Source organism: Plectropomus leopardus, chromosome 16 (assembly GCF_008729295.1).
Source record: "Plectropomus leopardus isolate mb chromosome 16, YSFRI_Pleo_2.0, whole genome shotgun sequence".
In the NCBI taxonomy this organism is placed as follows: domain Eukaryota; kingdom Metazoa; phylum Chordata; class Actinopteri; order Perciformes; family Serranidae; genus Plectropomus; species Plectropomus leopardus.
The window spans coordinates 7,376,834-7,400,475 of NC_056478.1; the positions used below are offsets into that span (position 1 = coordinate 7,376,834).

Here is a 23,642-nt window from a genome sequence, read left to right on the forward strand (position 1 = left end):
ATACAGCAGCAGTGCAACTTGCAAAAATCCAAACATTGAGAGGCTGAAGGCAGCAGAACATTTACAGTGCACAGTTTAGTTTATGCGATTTCATTAATAACAGCTTTGAAAAACACAGAGCAGAAACACTTAATTACCTCATTTGGGCTCAAGATTTCCCTAAAAATAAGAACCCTACAGCTGAAAATTAAAGGGTAACTTTTCCTTTTTTAAACCTGGAATCTATTTTCCCATGTTTTTTGTCTCTCTGATGGACGTGACAATAGTGTTTGAAATAAGCCCATTTTGGAGCGAGACTGCAGCAGAAAAACAGGCTGCAATGTAACCACTCCGAGCATTTGTGCACCGTCAGTTTACATCCATTTATACTGCTTGTTTTTGCCACTGACAGGCTCAGATTTGTACTGTTACTGTTTGACAACATTGTGGAAAGGATCCCTACAAAGACAGAATGACTAAAATCCCTCCTGTTTAACAAGAACAAACCCCAAAATCGCTGTCACCAAAGTCACCAGACTCCATTAAAAAAACAGTAATTTTATCATAGTAAAACACACTTCATTCAAAGTCGACAAAAACAAAATAAAACTAAGAAAAAACAGCTTTGTTCCTCTTTCCATTGTTCAAACAATCACCAACTCTGGTTTGGTTAAAATAAACGTCAAATTCACGCAATAAGATGTAGAAATATGCAGGCTCTACACACGCTTAAATTATTGTGAATTTAAATGGAGTCTGGTGAGTTTGGCCGTCAAATCCTACCTGTGAGTTGCAGCGCTGACACGGTGGCCGCGCTCTGGACCTGGAGTTGGGACTGTGTTTGGGGCTGGAGCCGGACTTCGGGCTAGAGGGGGGCTGAGGTTTAGGGCACACGCCAACACTTGGGTTGAGTAGCGGCGGGGGGTCAGTGCTGGAGGTTTTTGTGCTGCTGATGGTGGTGGAGGATCCAGATCTGTCTCCATGATGTGCGTTCTGGTTCTGCTGGACTGTGTAGTGGCCTGTTCTGCGGCTACGAGAGAGACAGTCGGGGACAGAGACAGACACAAAATCAGTTTGCACAATCTTTGACAACACGTCAAAGCCGACCAACGTGCCCCATCAAAAATATTCATTTTGATTTAGAAGAATTTGTTGCTCCCGGACGGTTTCTCTTAAAGCTATGCACTTTAGACCTCAGTTAACTCTTTGAAACCTGAACAAATTGGCTTAAATGAGAAGGCATTGAGCAACTTAAGAAGAAATGATCCCCCCCAAAAATAGCAAGAAATTAGTAAAAAAAAAAAAAAAAAAAGAAATAGAAATTAATAGTAAAAGTTTTCTAAAAATTGTAAAAAAAATAAATAATTTTAAAAAATTTTTAAAAAGTTAAAAAAAAGAAAAAAAATGGCCTGACATTGTTTTTTTTCCAAAAGATGACAAAATATATACTTTTTTCATTTATTTTTGTCATTTTGATAATTTTAAGAACAGTTTTTCCCAAGCTTTTTACTTTTTTCCCTCTAGACATGTTTCCCTACATTTTAAAATGTAATTCTGTAAATCTACTAATTTTTTGCAATTTGAGGAACATTCCTGTTCATTTGTTTTTTTTTTCTTCCCATGTTTATAAAAGAAATCGCACCAATATGCACACGGTTCAAAGGTTTTCAACTCTTGTGACAGGCGTCTGAAAGCAGCATAAGAAGAGTAATGACCCTCCAGGTTTCAAAGGTTCAACTATGACGCTATGATATACGTCTCATACCAGCAACTATCATAAAAATATCCCTCGATTATAAAATGTTTGATTGTCTGAGATCAATCAGCATTGCAGGATTATTTCAAGAGACAGTATTTCATTGATTTAGGTTTACTTTGCAGAGGTGTGAAGAGAGAGATTGCTTTAGACACAAGACGGTCAGTGAGTCAGACGAGCCAGCAGTGTGTCGAATTCCCGACCAGCCAGTTAATGAGAACAACATCAGCAGGGACTAAGAATAGCAGCTCTGAAACAGACAGCTCATCTCAGTCTACAGTCTACTAGCGCTGTTCAGCAGAGACAGTGTGAACCTGTTAGTGCTAATTATGGTTAGAATAACCTCATACAGGTGTCACTGTGATAATAGTGATTGTTTACAGTCTTATTTATTACACTCAGACACGCCTGAGTCGGCCTAATGCAGCACACTGATGTCATGTTGTGTGTGACGGACTCCAACTAAACACCAACTAAATGTCATTTATAAATGTTTTCCTGGTGCTTTTATTGTCCAGTATTTTTAATTGTGATCAAATCCTCATTTTTATTTTACAACTCACTAACTCTGATATATGTGAGTTAGGGTTGAGTGAGATTTTCACAGTGGGGTTACCGTCTCAGAAACTACCATAGTTTTACTGTATAACGATATACAATATTACACAAATATTGTTATTATTTTTAATAGTAATGACCCCTAAAGGACTGTAAACTTTGGATATTTTTTTTTTTTGGGGGGGGGGGGGGGGGGCTGAACACATGCTTTATTATAACTGAGCCTTGACACCATTTTTTTTTTAAGAGAAATACATGCAAAATGTCCCGACACGCTGTCCAGAAAAAAAGGAGCCCAGCTGCTGCAAGTTGTTCTAAAACGTTGATAAGCAATGTAAATGGTATGATAACCTTCAATTTTTAAACTGCAGTTTACCTTCCTACCTACTTCCTACCTACTGCTACAGCCCTAATGAATATTGTGAACCTGCAATTTACAAAATTAAAATTACAGACGGGGCTTCTTTAGGAGCTATTTGTTATTTATGAGGGAGGAGGGAGTGTTGTAAAACAGGGGAGGCATGTCAAAGCACTAGGGAGGGACTTTGTGTTTTGTTTTTTTGGCTTTGGGAAGTGACATAACTTCAACTGGTTGTATTGTATATTTATATGAAATACCACCTGAACCCCAAAACCCGCCAGCAGATTGAAAGACATCCTGCAAATTGAAAGACATTTATCATGGCCAGAACTGTAGAAACAGTTTTTTTTTTTACATTTCCGAGCACATGTGCGATGAACGCTTCTCTCAGGAATATCATTTTATTCATATTGTTATGAAATTCAATTTAATAAAAATCACTTAAGCATGTCCATCTAAAAAGAAATGCTAAACTAAACAGTTTGCATCATATGCTATAAAAAAAACCCCATTAAATTCTACACTCCAGCACACATGACGATGGTGGAAAACCACGGTCATTTTCAACTCCAGGATTTATTTATTATATTTTGTGTTACTTTTAACTTTTAAACTTCAAAGTGAAAAAACATAACTTTATTGTTGCACGTGAGGCCTTAAAACAGCCCTTTAAAATGTTATCAAATTCTCTCATTCTGAACGGTGTCACAACACAAACACGTGGCCACAGAGCTCCAAAACAGATCATCGCTTCTGCTGTTAATCCTATTAGAAGTACTGCTGCTACTTCATCGTCATCATCATCAAACCACTGCTTATTAAAGGAAAATTGACTGAGCATTAAGCTCTTTTACAGCAATGCCCTGAATTCACATTACTGTATTAAAAAGATATAGAGCATATTATAGTAATCTCAATAATGGTTAATTCCACAAAAACAAATATCTAGCAGCGATGTCTGTCAAAAGTTATAAAGAGCAATGGAAGCAGTAAAAAAGATGCAAATGTTCAATAGCAAACGAATCTGCCGTTAGTGGAGGACACACAAAACAATAAAATGCTGAAAATAAAAGCAATAAAAACTATCATGTCTGTGATTTAACCAAAGAAAGAGCACTGTGCAATAACCATATTATCTAGCATACACTGCAAATGACCTACCGACATATCCCTGCCTAATTTCAGTACCTCTTCTAACTTGTTCCATGTATTCGGTGCAAAAACCTAAAAGTAATTTACAAAGCTCAGCACTGATCTGAAAGAGTAACAACAAAGAAATGGGTCAAAATGCAGCGCCTCTGTGCTTCAGTTGTACACGATATGAATAACAATAGAAGTGCCACTTATATATGAAGTGAAGCTGCTGGTAAATCTGTTTTAATTTGGGGTGTCTTTTTTATTTTCTTTGCTGCTGTCTGACTGAAAGTCCCCTTTGTTGTGACAGGAAGTTTCATCTGACGCAGCACATTCTCTCTCTCTCTGTTTCGCAGTGATCATGGAGCGAGCAGCTACAGCTTCTGCGTCCCATCACAGTCGAGCCAAACGGCTGCTGTCAACACTGCTGTCACTCATCATCATCTACTCGACTATCATCACCAGTTAGTCTCACTTATCCAAACACAGCTGTAAATGTGTCAGCGGGATGTTAAAAAGTTGAGCCCTACCACAGTAATAACTGACAATGGATGTGTCAGCTGTTAATGAGAGGATAAAGCACGTTTCAAGTCCTGCGAGGATTGATTATCACACTGAATGTACATTTTGGAAAGTTGGGAAGAGCCGCACAAGTAAATAATTTTATCCCCATTCAAGTTGACGGAGCCCTAAACCTGCAGTAGCTGACTTTACCGCTTAAGTCTCTAGTGTGCTTGTAAAATTTTATGAACTGATGTTTTGTACTTCATTTAACCAAATTCTATCATAATGTATTTTTTCCATCTACATGCCCAGAGACTACAGGCAAAAAGACTACTACAAAAAGCAGCTTTGCTAAAACCCACAATGCATCTTTCCTCGTTTTATATAATGTTAATGTTTATTGTGCGCTGTCCCCGTCTAACTAAAATCATATTACATAACAGGCCCAGCACTGATTATCTGTAATTTTATACACAACTGTTGAATGTTTTTGGCTTCATGCACCACTGAGCAACTTTCATAGGAATAAACAGGGACCCGACTCCAATGCTGTATCCTGCACTCTTTATACATCCATGTTTTTAACAGTTTCTACAGCTATGCTAACATGACAACATCCTCGCAGTGACAATGGTAGCATGTTGAAGTTTAGCAGGTGTAATGTTTACTATGTGCACTATCATAGTTTACAGGTTAGCATGCTAACACTAGCTAATAAAACACAGAGGATGTCATTGTTTGGCAAATATTTGTCATGAAATTAAATTATTAAACATTTTTGACAAGAAAGCTCAGGAGATTAGGCTTGGATGGTATTACTATATTATAGTATGGTATCTACAAATCTGGAAGGTATATTATTGTTTTTTTTAATAGTGTCATGAAAACAGGCTCTCTATTTTCAATTAAACTCATTTTATGTAGTGCACAGCACGCACCATCAGAGCTCAGTCTCTGGTCTCTACGGGTGTAACAGGCAGCTGATGAAAGACACTGCGACACCTAGTGGCGAAGGGAGAAGTTACAGGGCTGTAAAACGGCCGGTGGTCAGTAAAGACAGGCCATAGAGAATAACGGTGAATTTCCTTAATTCCTTAATTTAGTGAATTAGGATTTATTTTGACCAAACCGAAGCTGGTGATTGTTGGAACAGTGGACTTACCAAGTAGATAACTAACAAGAGTAACCAGGACGGTTTGGATGAGTTTTATTTTTTTCTGTCCAATTGGAATGAAGTGTGTTTTATGAAAAGTTAATGAGGCAATTAAGCCTCGTCAGTCTTCCATGGCTGAGAGAAAGTATATTTCCAAAGGTGTACAGTTGTATTTTTTTGTTTAATAAGGAAAATATGTGTGAAAATGTTATTTTTGTAAACCTTTTTAGGGGTTTTCATTGTGTGTTTATTAGTCTGAGAAGCCAAAAGTAGGTAGTGCTCTGTCATCGAGAGGTGGGGGATGTTAGCGCAGACACTCATACTGTCATATACCATATTTTAACATTAAAGCCTTTAAGATTCATTCTCTAGGGAGCCTGAATGTTGGTTTAAAATTGCATGGCAATCCATCTAATAGCTGTTTAGATGTTTTCACCATAGTTGTTAACCGACTGACTCAAGAGCCATAGAGCTGCTAAGATCAGTGTGATCACATAGATAAAGTATTTGTGTGTGCTGATATGTTTGTGTGTGTGTTGTGTGTGTGTGTTTGCTGCCAATCTCTGATTTATGGTTCTATCAAAGCGTTCTTCATACTGCGGGTCTCGATGGAGGTAAATGATTAACTCATCCTGGGAGTTCATGTGCGTGTCTGCCAGGTTTTAATCTGCTTCGAAGTTAAACAAATCCTCTCGAGTTGATGAGAAAACAAGAACATTTTTGCCATTCCTCTCAAATGAAAACATCTGCCAACTGGTGAAGCTTTAGAGACGCAATGAACATTGGTCAGGGGAGTGAGCTGGTAAGTTTGCTGTTTTTTAAAACAAAGAAGAACAGAAAGGAGCCAGACTGCATGTTCAGGGCTGTAAATATAGACAGTGCGGCAGGGCGGTTACACTGGGGCCCCCTGGGGTGAGGGGCCCCATAGATTAGGCCCTCCAACAATATGTTGGGCAAAGTAAGTAATTAAGATTCCCAACTTAGAAATATGCTTGTGATCTAAGAAAAACTCAAATTAATTTAAAAATAGTACTATTTTCTATATATGCAATTTAACCCTTTAGAGTCTGGATCGACATTAGTTTTGCTGAGCTGCATTCAGGGCCTTTCACAACCCTTTAAATCTCTGGGACCTACATTTGATTTCTTTTGAAAACCTAGGAAGAATTGCCCTGCAAACTGCAAACAAAAACCTGAGAGTTAGCTTTGGGGAGATAAGACTAAACATTTTTTACATTTTTTATTTTTATGTATTAAAAGTTATGTTGCAAAAAAAAACTATATATATATTTATATTTTAATATATATATATATATTTTTAGCACTTTCTTAAGTTAATTTTCTTGTTTCTTTTTGGGGTTTTTTTCAGGTAATTTTCTTCTAACTTCTTTTCTAATTTTTTGCTAACTTTAAGCCAATGATTGTTATGTTACTCATTGCCTTCTTACCATGTTTTTGAAAGAAACAAAGCCAATGTGTTCAGGTTTCAAAGGGTTAAAAGGCAAACTCATCTCAATAATTTTTGTTTGCAGGAGTCAGTATGTATCAAACATGTTAGAAAATACACCAGCTATGCAAAATGATCCAATTAAATGAATAATTATTTCTTATTTCCTTTTGGTATTTTTGTAATTTAAAATAATTCAATGAGGATTTCTGGGTAATATGTATTTTGGGGTAATCCAATGATACAATAAAATAATATTGTAGCTAGTTTAAGCACAAAACCGGTCACTACCGTGCACAAGGGCCTGTCATAATAGCGTGCTCTGGAGCCTGTCGTAAGGACCTTACACCACTGCGCATGTTTCTACATTTTGTTGTCACCCAGAGCTGGAATTAGATCATACTGGGAGGAGTGGAGAGAGGAGAGGAGATGGCATTGTAAGGAAAGAGAGAAATAGGAAAAAAGAGAAGCAAGCAGTGGTGAAATACAAAGTACCAAGAAAGGAAAAAGGAAAGACACGTCCCAGTCGAGGTGGAGGAGGACAGGAAATAGATGTGGAGGAGGAGAGGGGAGCTGGAGCGAGATCAGCGGAAGGAAGGAGCGGAGGAGGTCGTATTTAAAATACCTTATGTTCTTTGTTAAAACCAGATCAAAGTGTGTGTGTGTCTGTATGTACCAGTGTTTTATGGCTTTAGTGGTGTGCACACAGTGTGTGTGGCAGGAAGTCTGCTGTGGTATGTGGCCTCGGCTCAGCGTGAACCCTCCGCGTAATACTCCACTTATAATTCCATTTTAATTAATATAGAACATCAACTTGATGCTGTTCAGCCTGTTTAGCCTCACGGGGTCATTTATTTTCTTAAATCAAAGTTAGATTTGCTGCTTTCATAATAATAGTAGTGTTAATCAAGAACTACCAAATTCGGTCACAATAATATTGCGAAAATCATTTCTTTTGCACACATTTTCCAGTGACTGGGCTAATTTTGACATCTTATTTAAGTTTTTGAAGGTTGATTTATTGGTCATTTTTTAAACCAAATTTAAAAAACAATATTACTTTTTTAATATTCACTCCATTTATATAAACGTGTCTTCTCCCACAAATAAAATTAGACACCCTTTTTAGATCTTGGTGATCATGACCTTTGACCTTCGATCACCAAAATCTAATCACTTTATCCTTGACTCCAAGTTAACATCTGTGCCAAATTTAAAGAAATTTCCTCAAAAGGTTCTGGAAATATCACGTCCACAAGAATGAGACAGATGCAAGTGCAAAGTGACCTTGACCTTTGACCATCAAATTCTATTCAGTTCATCCACTCGAATGTTTGTGCCATTTTTTTAAACATATGTTTATTGTTTTTTCTATTATAAAACAGGACAGATTGAAAATAGATTATAGAAAAGCCACATAAATGTGAGGAGTTCAAATACACCACTCAACAAAAACAATGTAATATGCAATATGCAGTATTAATGTTGATTTAAAAACACAGGGTTGCTTTAAATGTTAATTACTGACACCACACTTAGAAGCAGCAGCATAAAGTTTGGAGGATTTTTACTGACTTGCTTTTACATAATCAGTAAAGAGTTGCCAAGTCTTATTAAATTTATCAACAGAGCCTCGTAAAATAAGACTGACCTTTTCTAGTTTGAAGTGCTGCTTAACATCTCTTAACAACATAATGTAGGTGAGAGGTTGAGCCAGTTTCCAGTTCAATAAAATTAATCTACGTGCTAAAAGGGTTATAAACCTTGCCACATATGAAAAGAGTCCTTTAAGAGGACTTCTTTCTCTGTGCCCTAAATACAGCCCATTTGTGCTAAACTTGAGGAAATTCCCTCAAGGCGTTCTTAAGATATCTCATTCACATGAACGGGACGGATGGACAGATGGACAACCCAGAAAAAGAATGCCTCCAGCCATCATTAGATTTATAGACATCTCTTTCACAATGTAGTCTATGAGAACAAGTCTTTTTGGGACCAATGGCATCATGTGATAGACTCAGAAGTTGTAATTACACAATTTATCCTCTATAGCTTATGCCTCACAGCACAGAAAACACCCGCTAACATCTGGCTTTTTAATGCAATGAGAATGCGTCCAATCAGCATTCACACCGAGGTCAAATGACTCTGCGGTAGGCACGAGTTTTTTTTTTTTGTTTGTTTTTTTCCCTCCAGCTCCAATTAGCATTGATGGGATTACAGCATTCGGGTGAACACGGTAATTTCAGCTCCTTAACCAGTGAAATGCAATAACAAGCCATCACTAATTACTCTCCGTCTCCTCCTAAGTAGCGCAAACACAGATCCAAATACATCTGCACCAAGTTTCAAAGACAGACTGAATAAATACAAGGTATATAAAGAGAAGAAACCACTGAAACGTTTTCAAAGACCTCTGTTCCTGCTGCTGCCTACTGTTCACCTGTTCTCCTGTGTATCTGTGACGTTGCACGGACACACCAACAAAACAACCCCCCCACACACACAGGCACAAGCAGTGTCTGTGGTGCAGCAGTGTATTCTTTGGCAGTGGGAATAAAGTCAATCGACTATATTCAGCGGGTTTGCCCGTGTTTGAAATTTTGGTGGGAAAGGGGTGTATGAAAACTGGTTTCAAAGTCCTGCGCACTTCCTAATTCATGTTCCCCAGAGGATAAATGTGACTGACAGGGATCTCCTGAATTTTCCTCTAGCACCATTATCAGGTTAAAAATATAATGGTTTATGACAAATGCCTGCTAGCATCACCACACTAGCTTTCACTGAATATATTTTTTTGTTATTAGTTCAAGTTCATCTGATCAGCTACATCACAAAAATCCAAAGCCAATATGAAATATGTGCAGCTATTAATTGAATACATAAGATTGAGATGCAACCCTAAGCAATCACTCTGAGCAATCTGATTGGCTCACACACCTTGCTCTCCATTTAACTACGACTCTGTAGTAGAAAACATATTTACAACCAAGTTAAAAGTTAAGCTCCACAGCTATTACTAATTTTTGACCACGCAGCAACTTATCAACTTTAAAAGCATGACAGGCATGCTTCCTGTGAGGGAAGTGGTCATGGCGATGAGATATGTGTTTGTGTTTGGGGAGTGAGCTTAAAAGTGTAGAAAAACACCCACAATAATGCAAACAAATTGTTCAAAGCTTAACACACATGACTTCTTTTACACACACTCGCAGCGGTCAGGCGGGCTGCCCTTGTGAGCAAAACAAACACATTCTCACTCTGGCACACTTTCATACATACGTGCACAAAACGACCTTCAGAGGAAAACAGTGCTGCAGCCTGTGTGTTTGTTCTACTCTTTGTACCTTTATCTGCACACCTTTTTATCACCTGCTCAGAGCTTTCGACACACAGAAGCCTGTGTGTGTGTGTGTGTGTGTGTGTGTGTGTGTAACAGCTTGTAAAAGTAAATCCCTCCACTGCGAGGTGCAAACAGGAATAGAAGGAAACTGTGTCGCCCAACAAAGAGCAAGTTCAGCACCGATGAGTAAAATGTGAGTCAAGATCTGAGGAAGTGAACTCAGACGACTACCTCTGACCTGATTCCATTATAGAGCAACACGCAGGGACAACGCTCCGTACTAAACTGCCATACAGTTAAAAGTTAATTACGTTAACAGATATTATTCATGTTAATTTTTACTCAGAGACAATTTGTAATATGTCCACAATGAAATGCCTAAAAAAAACTAGTGTGCATTTATATTATATTCCCTCTTTGATGTGACAATATTGTAGGAGTATTGTAGAAATAACACAATTCCATTTTTGATCATTAATCACTAGCAATGTCAATATAATGACTAAGTGGGCAAAGGCAAGAGTTAAAACGGTCACACGAGTTGAGAATAGTACATCACTTTACTGTAATGCAACCTTTAAAATAAGGAAAAAACAACATTTATTCCATGTCACGATATAAAAAAATATCCGATATCTAAGACGATATAAACATTCATATCCTGATGTGATATAATATATTTTTCCAGGCCCTAACAACGGGCAGCTGAGGATGTTCTGCAGCCAACACCAGAGGGTGAAAGATGATGAGAAATGTGTGTGTGTGTGTGTGTGTGTGTGTGGTATTCCCATTCAGATCAACAGGTGCCAGCTGCCCTCTGTGGAAAACAGAGGCTGTCTCTGTTCCCCCTCTGTCGCAGTAGCTGGTCTCAGCAAAGACCCACTGGTTCAATAAATCATCTGCGTTCAGTTCTGAAGAATCTGCCAGTTTGTTTTTGTTATTTTTTCCATTTAACCATATTTCCTCTGTCTCTCGTGCCATCTCGATTAGATTACTCGTTATCTCCTGTTTAAAAGTCTTTAGTGGTAATTTTTGTTAACTGATGACTGTTTTTGCTGAGGCCATGCTTGTCTGACATCTTGTAACCCTTCACAGCTCGTCTTCCTTTCTGCAGATGCCATTTCCTCTGCAGGGTTGTATTTCTGCAGGGTCAGGCTGTCTGCTGCATCACACAGTGAATTAATCTAAACCATGTGTGTCCCACTGACTGAGTCACACTGCAGAGATGCTTGAGGAAGCGCTGGTTCCTAAACGACAATGGAAAACACAACAGGACCACGCTGCCCTTTAGCTAAAAGCTTAACTTCTCCTTCCCAAAGCACCTAAACGTTCACGCGCATGACTCCCAGAGGACACGACGTAACCTAAGGCTCCCGAGGTCGGATGTCCACGGCTGGTAAAAGGCTGGTAGCTTTCTGTCTCTCATTTCCTGAGGGGAAACAATGACCACAAAACGCAGCCTTCACGTCAACCTAGACAGGACACACACGCTCTGCTGTGGGAGGTGAGACAAAGGCAGGCTGTAACGTGATGCTGTTTTTTTTTCTAGTTAGCTGGATGAGCCATCTGGAACACACACGCATACATCTACTGTACACACACACACACACACACACACACAGAGGCAGGTGTGTACGTCTGAATACCAGCTGGACTTTGGTGCTCTGACTTGTTTACTTTCACCACACCACGGTTGTTGACAGCAGTTGTTTGCCGATCTAAACATGAACTGGACACACACAGCCGGCTCGGCCCGCACGAGTAAACAAGTGTGTGCCGTTATAAATAAAACACTGTAACTGTACAGTTGTTTCCATGTGAGCTTACTTCCCATTCAGTGTTTCCTCTGTGACAGCGCAACTCAAAATATCTTTTTTCCTCAATGTAAGAAGCTGACAAGAAGATTATCGTGCAAACAGATGATGCGACTGTCGTAAAAAAAAAAAAAAATGGAGAAACCAAACAAGTGCAGCTTCTATGCTGTTCATGGCTCGCCAAAAGTTTTGGTAAATATGAAAAACACCACATTTCCACATAAATAAACACCTATGGAAGATTTTAGTCCAGGAGTTGTTAGTGGCCTTCCCTTGCAAAATGTCAAATTAACACTAAATGACCAGGAAGAGACTCAAAATGCCCACAAAGGAATGATGAACTGCAAAGAAACACAAAATAACAACAAAAACAGGCAAAACAACCAAAAAGAGACACAACACGACTACAGAGAGACAAAATTCATCCACAGAGAGACATAAAGTGACTACAAAGAAACAAAAATCTATCAAAAAAAGACACAAAATAATCTAAAAAAGATACAAAATCATCTCAAAAAGACACAGAATAGCATCAGTGATTATTTTTGTGTCTGTGGCTGTTTTGCTGGTTTTTGAAACAGTTTTGTGTCTCTTTGTAGTCTTTTTGAGTCTTTTTGTAGTTGCTGTGAAGCCTTTTGTCTCTTTGTAGTCTTTTTGAATCTCTTCGTAGTCGCTCTGCGTCTCTCTTAGGTCATTTTGTGTCGTCTTTTTCATCTTTAAGCACTTGCTTTGCATCTCTTTGTTGTCATTTTGTGTATTTTTGTTGTTGTTGTTGTGCCTCTTTTTGTAGTCACAGTAAATCTCTTTGCAGCCGCATCTCGTGGTAGTCATTTTGTGTCTCTTTGTTGTCATTGTGAATCTCATTGTAGTTGTTTTCTGTCTTTTTGTCGTCATTTTGTGTCTCATTGTGGTTCTTTTGACACTTTTCATAGATGTCTCTTTGCATCTCTTTACTGCTGTTTTGCATATCTTTGTAATTATTTTGTGTCTCTTTGTAGCTGTTTTGTGTCTCCTTGTAGTCTTTTTTTGTGTGGTCACTTTGAGAGTTTTCCTGGTTTGTGCAGTTCGGTCAGTTTGAGTGACTTGTTGGGCCCCTGGGCCTGTGCCTGGTAGGCCGGCAGGTACTTCACATTCATTCATTCATTCATTCATTGCAACACTAAATATTGATTTTAAAGGCAGAGCAATGTTTTTACGTTAAACATTCTTGGAAAAAGATCATAATCAGACCTACAGTGGTGCACAAAAGTCTGATAGGCAGCCCTGCAAAATCTGGGCCAGTATAACAAAGTCAAGGTTAACCTGCTGATTAGGAATGTGGTGAAGGAAAAACATTACCCATGGCCCAGCTAGGGAGGCGCAGGCCCCATCATGGAAATAATAAAGCTGCAGTTAAGGGACTGTTCATTATTTATGAGAGGGGAGGGGTCATGCAAAAAGAGAGTCATGTCAAGATACAGTATATATTTTTAAGAACTGACTTAAAAAAGGGGCATACAACTTGAAATGGTTGTATTTCGTATTTATTAACAGTAAAAACTGAAATTATAGCTGGATTTTCAAATTTCTGACAGTCCTTGAAAAAATTATGTGAGACAAATGTTTTTATCAGAAAAAAACTACAAAACCTGAGCTTGAAATAGTGATATTTATTTTTTAAATTATTATTATTATTTTTAAATAACTTTATTCTACATGTCTCATTTAAATTTTTCACCAAAAATAAAGAAAGGGTCATTCATTTTCCCCAAGTCACTCAGGGAAAAATGTATGTACCTTCAGGGAGCTAAAAAGCAAACAAACAAAGGACGCAGTCACACCCCAGCCACCGCCCTCCTCTGATAAATACAGAACAGTCCCTAGACAGGGTTTGTTGTGAACTTACAGCTGATCTCTCTAACAGCATGCAGCTAATAAACTAAAAAAATGGGAGTTTTTATTCAGCAAACCTGCTGAGAGGAAAACAACACGGTCACTTTGACCTTTGCCCTCTCACACACACACACACCTTTAGCTTCCCTCATTTCAAAGCGCTTTATTTAAGCTACACACACACTCATGTGTCGCACCTGGGCACGGTGGGCTCGTGGCCTGACGGACAGCTGCTCGAGACACCCGGTCCAGTTTTCGGCAACAGTTCCGTGTTGCTGTGGTAACCCGTTAAAACCACTCCCTGGGACTGCTGCTGCTGCCGACTCATGTTTCTCCTCCTTTTCTTCCTTCTTCTGCTCCACACGCAGCTCGCATCCACTCACTGACTGAGAGGGTTAACTCTTTATGCCCCTGTCTGTCTATCTGTCAGTGCTCTCCATGGCTGCTCTGTTGCGCTGCAAACTCTGACATCTTCTTTCCCTCCGTCTCCCTCCACTCCTCTCGTCTTCTTTTCTCTTCAAACTTGTGTGTGCGTGTTTGTGAGGCAGGACAGGGGCTGGATCTCAGATACCACACAGCTCAGGGATTGGCTGAAACCGCACGGCAACGTTTAACAGCTGGTGGCGCCCCCTCCTGCTCCAAGAGGGCACTGACTACTTCCTGGGACATTGCTTAACTCTTTGAACCCTGAGCACATTGTGTTGACCTCTTTCTTACCATTTTCCACCAGTTTGTTTTTTAAAAACATATTTGACATAGAAAATACATGTTCTTTCCCCTATGTGCACTGTCACAATCAATATTGCTGCAAATCACTGCTGTATCCTAGCCTGAGATAATAACAAAAAACAACTTTGCATGTAGTTTGTTGAAAAAAATTCTTATTTCATCTAAAAACAAGGGGACATAATGACAAAAACCTGGTATTTAAAGGGTTAAAATTCTGGAAAAATAATTAATATTTTATATATATGACAAGGACTGATTTTGGTTAAAAAAAATTCAATTAAAGTAGAAAATCATATTAATATATTTTTATTAGTATATTTTTTATAGTCTGATTTTGAAAAGCGCATCTTGTGTGCAGAGTGGTATGTGTGCGAGTATTTGACACTGCAAAAAAAATAATGTATAAAAATCAATGTCAATCCAAATCACTGACATAGCCCAGGCTGTGGTAAGCATATTGAAAATATATATTTCTGTCATCTAAAAACATAATGGTATTGTGACAAAAACCTGGCATTTAAAGGGTTAAAATTCTGAAAATTAATTATTTGATATTTATGATTAGGACTGATGCTGGTTAAATGATATTAATGTAGAATATTTTTTAAAGCTTGATTTCGAAAAGTGCATTTTGTGCGCAGAGCGATACGAGCGAATACGAGTTTTAATATGTGACTCTACAAATTTCCAGATGTTAAAAATGTAAGCGTTTAGAACGGTAAAATACTCGAATGTGGAACAAATGGCAGTTTTTGTATCATACACCCACCCCCCCCCACACACACATACACACGGAAACAATGGTGAAGAGATTATGCTGACACACACGCTGTCTCACTCTCACGTTCTTTACCTGAGATGAAGGTAGTCGGCAAGTCTGGAGACCATTGTGTCCGTCTGTGTCCTTGTCCACTCACACAGTCTCTAATGGAGAACGACCGGCTGGCCATACGCTGGGAGACGAGCGAACAACGCTCACACGCTGTGACAAGTGGATTAACCAGAGAGGTCAATCAGATTTTTCTGCTCCTCCATCTGGCCCCTCAACACTTCTGATCCTCCTGTCATCTCTCCTCCCCCACCTCCTCTTCCTCCCACTACTCTGCCCAGTCCAGTTCTCCCTCTGACTCGGCTGCGATGGGACAAATATCGTCTGGTGGCCTGTTTTGGTGCGTGTTATGACGGTTGTGTTTAAATAATACAAAATCAACAATCTTATAGCCAGAGGCGTAATGATTTCAGTTGTATGTCTGTCCGTCCTTTTCTCATAAACAGAAAATCTCAAGAAGGTATTGAGGGAATTTCTGCAAATTTGGCACAAACGTCCACTTGGACTTAACAATGAACTGATTTATGTTGGTAGTCATAGGTCAAAGTTCAAGATCACTGTGACCTCATCTGTCTTACACATGTGAAAGAAAAATCTTGCAAACACCCTGACGGAGGCACTCAAATTTGGCACAAACATTCACTTTGAGTCAAGGATGAACTGATTAGATTTTGGTGGTCAAAGGTCAAAATCACTGTGACCCTGCATCCATGTCGTTCTTGTGAATTTTTTTCAAATTTGGCAAAAATGTTCTTTTGGACTCAACAATGAATTGATTCGAATTTACTGGTCGAAGGTTAAAAGTCACTGTAGTCCTGCGTCCGTCTAATTCTTATGAATATCTGAAAAGAAAAAGTTTCCTCAAATTTGGCACAAAATGAACTGATGAGAGTTTGGGGGTCAAAGGTCAAAAGTTACTGTGACCTTACAAAACATGTTTTTTGGCCAAAACTCAAGAATTCGTGCACTAATTAAGACACAATTTCACAGAAAAGTCTGCAAGGATAAAATAATGAAGTGCTGACATAATTAATAAAATTATTAATAAAATTCCTTTTCCTTAATGGCCCATACTTGTTTGCAGTTTCAGCTGTGACTATACAAAAATTTAAATTATGCAACATTAATGCAGTTGAAACTGTTCAACTCCAAGTTTAATTACGTGCAATTCACTTCTCTGATATTGTTGACTCATATGAATAGATATAAAAGAGAAGAAAAACAAAGAAGTCTTGATGAACTGGATTCAAAGAAGTGGAAAAGTTAAAATAAAAACAGCATCATCAACAAATAAACAGAGCCTGCAGACGGGAGAAGTCTGCCTTTTTTTTAGACAATTCATGCCTTTCTTTGTTTTATATGTCAACTATTTTGGTCAGCAGGTTGCTGCTCTGGAGGCAGAGATTGTTCAAGTACGCCCCCTAGTGGCTCTTTGTACACACAACAGGTAGCTCTTTAAATTTAGTTTTTTTAGGTCTCTCTTGAATCAAAACACAAATGATCTCCAAGTACGTCTTAACAAATGTCCTCTGCCAAAATCAGTGATTTTACATTTATACTCAATCTATACATTCCTTTGTCACCAGATGAACTTTGCAAAAGTAAAGATTACGATTTACACCACTGAGGTCATTCAAAAAAAAAAGTGGGAATCTTTTAAATAAAAGTTAATGTAAAAAATAAATACATAAATAAATATTAAGAACTGATTTTAAGAACAAGTCATGAGAAATATTTCCAATGTGTTTTTTTTATATTAATCCAAAACAAAAACAAAATATTATAGATGTGAAAAAGATTTTATTGAATTTTGTTTTTTCATCATTCCACCTCAACAGACATCAAACCCCGTGTGAATCTTTAACACCCCGCGAACACAGTATTCATGAACCATAATAACCATTATAAGATTAATATTTAGTCATTTGAGCCGATTGTGCAAAACATATTTTCAAACAGAAAAACGCAAGTGTTGAGTTAACGTTTTTAACAAACACCTTAAGAATTTTAAAGAACTTCTAATTAATTTTAATGGAAATGAATGATAAATTTGTGCAACATTATTACTTTTGTAACATACACAGAAACACAAAAAGGTTTTACTGTCAGAATTTGCAGAACTGGAGAGAAAATGAGCCTTTAAATTTGCTCTTCACACCATCATCTGCAACACAAACATTTTATCAATGAGGTCAGTTTCTCTGTAACCTTCAATGTGATGCCATGTTTTTCTGCCATGTAAAATTCAGTTCAAATAAAATCTACTTTTGTACTGGGCAAGTCAAATTTGGGAGCCTGATTGTTTTCATCATAAAACAAATGTGGTTTTAGCACCCAAAAAACTGCTGGTTCAGTAATACTTCAAGTGTGTTGCTAAGAATCATGGGAGCTGTAGTTGTGGATTGCAAACAAAATAAATGTTGTTTGGTTAAAATGATTAAAAAAAATAAAATAAAATAAAAATTACATTAAATTAAATTAAAAATAAAATAAGAGAAGTAAAAAAAACATTTAAATTCAATAAAATTAAATTAAATTAAAAAATAAAAATAAAATAAAATAAAATAATTGGATAAGTATTAATGACCTGCTGACAGGATGTCTTACCTTTTTAAAGTCTTCACTTTCCTCTCATGCCTCTGAACATCTTGGAGTATAAGTCTTTCTGTTTGTCCAAACTCTCTTTATAGCATCTGAAACACAGAAACCATTTATTTACATGAATATCTTCAGGGATTTGTGGCTCAGGGACATCTCGTGAGCGTAGTGTGTATTGAGTAGACTAGCGCCGCACACTGATATTGTCATATCTCGTCTGTCACGCTAAAATTTCAGGAAGGTACAAAAGTATGAAAAAAAAAGCCCAAGTCTAAAGTACACAACTCAAAACAAAAAAACACCGGTCTGGTTGTTTTTATATTATATCTGAAGATGTATTTTAAGGCCAAAAATAATAATAAAAATACAAGCCTGACAATTCTGTTACCTTGAAACTGATGCACTGTGTGTGCTGACTGCACCTCAGTGTCTCAACTGAAGCATTTATTCTAAACTTCCTAAATGTGTCAGAAAAAGTTGGGCTTACGTCGCCACTTTCCTCAGCAGGTTGTTGATGTCGCTGTCAAACGGCTTCCTTGCTTGAGCAGCTATGAGGCAATCCTGCGCGCTCTCGTACTCGTGCAGCTCCAGATACGCCTGACAGAGATGACATCAGGCTGAATAATGGACTGATTGCTGTCTGGAGTGTGAAAAAATATCAACACAGGGAACCTGGGAGCGAACGACGAGCGGCGCAGGGATCCCGGTGGCATTTGTGTCTCACAAAGTGTCTAAAGGTACAATTTTAAACCAAAAATGTACGACCGTGATACAACTATTTCCTTATCATCGGCAGCTCTTCTTTAGATTAAAGACTTTTTTTAAATGAGACTCAGAATTAAACTGAAGACCAATTTTACAGACAAAAAAATTGAATGAAAAATTGTCCAAATGTTTGTTTTAACATATCACATATTTTTTGTCCAGTAAGAAAATGTAAGTTTATCTACGTCATTTAAAAAAATCTTTTTAAAGTGGAACACATGGAAATTAATAAACAAATATATTATAATTATCTACGTGGTTTACCTACAGAAGGGGGAAATATCTGGCAGCTGTTGGCCAATTTTCTTGCCGATTTTGTGTTTTTTTAACTCTGCGTGAGATTCCCATCATGACGAGTGTCAGAGGAGGAATTTTGTAAATTACTTAACAAAAAAACAAACACAGGCACATTTACATTTTGTCCTTATAAACAAAATAAATGAAGAAATCTGGAGATTTTACAACGTAATGTCAGAAAACAACCATTAGATAAAATCCTGCTTCCCTTTTTTGAGCATTTTTAAGACTTTTGAAATATTAATGTAAGACATTTTAATACAAATTAAGGCCTTAGTGTAGATCAATGAATAAAATATTGATGACTTTTTGAGGAACCCTTCATTCATTCGTTCTTAATACAATTCTCCAGCGACTGAGCATCTATTGCGTCTGACTGCATCTGCGCTGTCATCATCCCTATTTTTTTTTATCTCCCTTGTGACCCGAAAAATTCAATATCAGACACTTGAACTAAGAGCCTGTGAGGATTTTTATCTGACGGTTTGGAAAACGAACAATAAAAAGCTCCGTCTGACCTGTCCGCAGCGGAAAAGAGCCTTTGTGTTGGCAGAGTCGATCCGCAGGGCTTTGTTGCCGTATTTCAGGGCTTTGTTGGGGCTGTCGAGACGGAGCTCAGTGAGCGACAGGTTCAGATAGAGAGGAAGCAGCGCAGTCTTGATCCTCTCCGTCTCTGCATCGCTCAGCGTCTCCCTGTTTCCCAGCAGCACCGTCGCCTAAAGGCCAAACACAGAATCCGTCAAAAAACACATTTTCACCTTCAGCCGAACACCAGGAGCTCTGTTTCCTCTTCTCCTTCCTCTCAAAGATTTACCTGTTTATAGCGATCTTTGGCGTTGTCGTAGCGGCTCTGGTTGAAGCAACGGTTGCCAAAGCTGCGGAGCGTGTTGACAACTTCAAGAAGCGTAGACAGAGGAACCGTGTTCTGCTCCTCCTGAAGACGGAGAGGGTGAAAAGCAACGCAAAAGCAGCCAACAATTAGGGATGTTTGTTTGGGTTTATTTCAGCCGGACACATCAGCTGGTTACTAAACTATTCATTTCTAAGAAAAGTTTTAGTCCGGAGCTCTATTGACTCAACACCTAACCAGGAACTGAACAGTTAACCTACAAATGTGACCGCTCAAAATTACGCTCGATGGTTAACTGATTAACAGTTTCATCCCTGCCAACAATACACACAGAAACCCTCCAAAGGGAATTTTTCTCACATCCTGCTGTCTTTTTTTGGCAATTAAAAAACTGTGTTTTAAGAAGTGCAATAGATTTTAAGCTAAAACACATCTGCAGAAAAGGATGTGGCCTCTGGGAGCAAAAATAGTAAAATGCCTCAATTCTCCAGAGCTAAAATGCATTTAATGTGGATGAAAATTTATTTTTTTTTACTGTTTATTTTTTAAAAATACATTATTCACCATTTAGCTCAAACATATACCCAAAAATAAAGTCAACAAAGCGATGACATTGGATTAGACACTGGATAAAAGTAAGAAAGCAACAATAATGGACATAAAGATACTTTAAAAAAAAAGCCTGCTGTTAGCAGCGTGACAGGACTTCTGTTATTTCTAATCTCTCAGTTTTCTCACACTGTGACAACAACAGAACACGTGAAGCCTCCCTACCGGACACAGAGCTACGAAGTTGTCCACTTGTCCCGAGTCGAGGAAGTCCAGGATATGAACTTCGTACAGGACGACGGCAGCAGCAGGAATGAGCGGAGGACAGCCCATGTCTCCGTACGCGTACTGCGGCTGGAAGAGGAAGCGAGAGAACTCTCCTTTCTGCATAGTCAGCAGACCCAGCTCCAGTCCGGCCAGCGTCACATCTGCACCAAAGACAATCAATCAGTGGAAGAGAAAACTTCTTTTGAAGCTGTGCGAAGCGTCACTGACCTCTCCCTAACTTCATCATGCAGGGGTACTTCAGGTTTGTGGTGGTTTCAAAAGGCCGGTCAGAATACTCCAGGAAACCAGAGTAATGGACTGTTGGAGAAGGAGAAGAAGAAGAAGAGGAGGTTACAGCAGAATAACAATAATTTTGAAAACTGCGTTTTTAGAACAAAATTCAACTTGTAAATACTCAATATGGAGGCATTTTCGGGTACAGGCGGGCCCTCTCCTGGTTGAACCACCTCTTTCAGGATCCCTCCGTCTCCCAGCACATCATCCATCTGCTGGCGAAGATGATCAAACGGACTCTACAAAGAAAAGAAAAGCCTCAAAATAACTCCAAAAACCGTTTTCACTATCAATTCACTTCAGTTAAATGTTATTAAAGGACTCAGCTCATACGGAGGTCCACAGACAATAAAACAAAATAATATTAACAAAAAATATATTCACAATAATAAATAATCAACTTAACATCTATGTGTAAAATCACTTCTAAGAAATAATAATATTTATTTCTGGAAGTCATTTTGGACTTTTGCCTTGGAATTTGTCAATTTTCCACCTAATGACATCATCTTTACCATATTTGACATTTGAAGATAACACATGATGCACCATCAAAAACAATGTTGCTGCAAATCAATGATCTATCCAACGCTGCGATAATAAACAAAAATCTACTAAAAACTTGGCATTTAGGGTTAAATTATGAAAATTAATGAATATTTGATATTTATGACTTGGACTGATGTTAGGCAAAAATAAACTCAATGACAGCAGAGAATCATACTAACGTGAAATATTTTTTTAGCCTGATTTTGAGAAGCATTTTGTGTGCAGACAGGTATGACTGTGAGTATTTGTCAATGTACAAAAGATGTATAAAAATTGTGACTGTGATAATCAAAACAAATCTACTTGGCATGTAGTATATTGAAAATAATTCATTTGGTTTTTTTTTGTTTTTACCAAAAAACATAGTGGCATCATGACCAAAACCTGACATTTAAAGGGTTTAAAATTCTGAAAATTAATGAATATTTAATATTCATGATGAGGACTTATGTTGGTTAAATAAATAAACTCAATGAAAGTAGAAAATTATATTAATGTATATTATTTTTACAGCCTGATTTTTAAAAGCGCATTTTGTGTGCAGAGTGGTATAAGTGTGTGTATTTGACACTGCACAAAAAATGGATAAATGTCATTGTCATACCCCAGGCTGTGATAATCTAAATACAATTTAACTAAAATAATTCAATTTTTGTGTTTTTCCATCTAAAAACAAAGTGACATCATGACAAAAAAGGTATTCAAAGCATTAAAATTCAGGAAAATACTTAATATTTGATCATTTTGATTAAAGCTGATATTGGTTTAAAAAAATAACTCATCAAAATAATAAAATAATATGAATTAATAATTTTTTTAGATCTTGAGTTTGAAAAGTGCATTTAGAGTGATACCAGTGTGTCTAATATTAAAGCGAGTTAAAGTAACTGCTATTATGACAATTTAGCTCCAGTTTAAAATATATGGCGACCATCTTATGAGTTATGATCTCAGCCGAAAATCCCGAGCTGCAGCCACGTGTTTTTTAAACCACGTGTATTGTTTATGGAGTCACGAGCACAGGTCACGAGACTAAATATCGGCTAGCTAACGTTAGCTCTTAGCTAGTTAGCTGTGCATGCTAACAGCATGCTAACTTACCGGAGTGACGGTCCTCAGCCGCTCCTCCGCGCTTATTATCCGCCGGATACTCGATATTAACCCGTTTCCTGACATTCAGTCGGTTCAATTACCGCTACAGTTACACAGGTTTATTTAAGTTTAACAAGTAGCTTAATTTAGTCTACTTTTGTTTGGGGCTCAGGTTTTGGGTCATTCAGTTGAGTCAGTCAGGTGACCTTGATGACAAATGAGACTCAACTGTGGGGTCAAAGGTCACAACACAGGTCCAAAAACTTGCAGTGGTGGATAAAGTAGGCCAGCTGAAGGCCATACTCGAGTAAAAGTAAAGATTTGTTACCAGAAAATGACTTAGGTAGAAGTTAAAGTCACCTATTTGAGTATTACTTTTAGCAAAAGTTTAATTTTCTAAAAAATCTTATATTTAGTATCTAAGGTCATTTTACTATATTAAATGCACTAAAAATAGAAAGTAAAAGTACAACTAAATGCTGTAAAAAAAAAGTAATCGGTCAGTATTCTGAGGGTTGTGAGGTTTATTGCTTTGTAACATACAGCACCCTAAAAATGTAGCATCTATTACTCGACAAAAATGAGGTATTTTGATAACTTAAAGTATTTAATAAACACAATCCAGTTTTTCCTTCCTTCCTATTCCTTCATTAGTCTGTCCATTCCCTCTATCCTTCCTCAGTTCCCTCCCTATTTTATAGAAAGCGAATTAAATGCTAAGTGTAAATGTCATGGAGTAAAAGCAAAAGTCGACAGAAATAATAAAAATCAAGTTAAGCACAGATACTCTAATAAATACTTAAGTACTGTAACAAAGTACAAATACTTTACCACTTATGACGACTAATCCTAATCCTATTGCTGCTGCTATCCCCCTTAGTGTGACAATTTATTGGTGAAAA

At 37.8% G+C, this 23,642-nt stretch overlaps 2 protein-coding genes across 3 annotated transcripts in view; both read right to left on the bottom strand.

Annotated features, from left to right (window-relative positions):
- Positions 1 to 15,664, bottom strand: part of arhgap18 (Rho GTPase activating protein 18) — a 30,701-nt gene extending 15,037 nt beyond the window's left edge. Inside the window, exons 1-2 of one of the 2 annotated variants that reach the window (XM_042503888.1) lie at positions 15,504 to 15,664; positions 763 to 1,009 (exon numbers count right to left, since the gene is read on the bottom strand). In XM_042503888.1, the coding sequence (XP_042359822.1) occupies positions 763 to 1,009; positions 15,504 to 15,538 (282 nt within the window). In that variant the 5' untranslated portion in view covers positions 15,539 to 15,664. Of the gene's footprint in view, positions 1 to 762; positions 1,010 to 14,118; positions 14,444 to 15,503 lie in introns of those variants that run through there. The other variant, XM_042503887.1, reaches the window with a different exon arrangement.
- A 1,586-nt stretch (positions 15,665 to 17,250) lies between these two features.
- fkbp6 (FKBP prolyl isomerase 6) lies at positions 17,251 to 22,943 on the bottom strand. The gene is made up of 9 exons (XM_042503875.1): positions 22,750 to 22,943; positions 21,221 to 21,338; positions 21,034 to 21,123; positions 20,764 to 20,966; positions 19,954 to 20,073; positions 19,658 to 19,855; positions 18,565 to 18,674; positions 18,087 to 18,172; positions 17,251 to 17,643 (listed from the first exon to the last, which is right to left on the bottom strand). The coding sequence occupies exons 1-8, from the start codon at positions 22,822 to 22,824 to the stop codon at positions 18,100 to 18,102; spliced, it is 987 nt and encodes a 328-aa protein (XP_042359809.1). The 5' UTR covers positions 22,825 to 22,943; the 3' UTR covers positions 17,251 to 17,643; positions 18,087 to 18,099.
- Positions 22,944 to 23,642: the final 699 nt, after the last annotated feature.

Coding starts and splice junctions, on each gene's coding strand:
- fkbp6 (XM_042503875.1), bottom strand. CDS start 22,824: ATGTCAGGAAACGGGTTAATATCGAGTATCCGGCGGATAATAAGCGCG. Junction 21,124..21,220: donor CGAAAATGCCTCCATATTGA/GTATTTACAAGT, acceptor CTTCTCCAACAG/TCCATTACTCTGGTTTCCTG. Junction 20,074..20,763: donor ACTTCGTAGCTCTGTGTCCG/GTAGGGAGGCTT, acceptor CTCCGTCTTCAG/GAGGAGCAGAACACGGTTCC.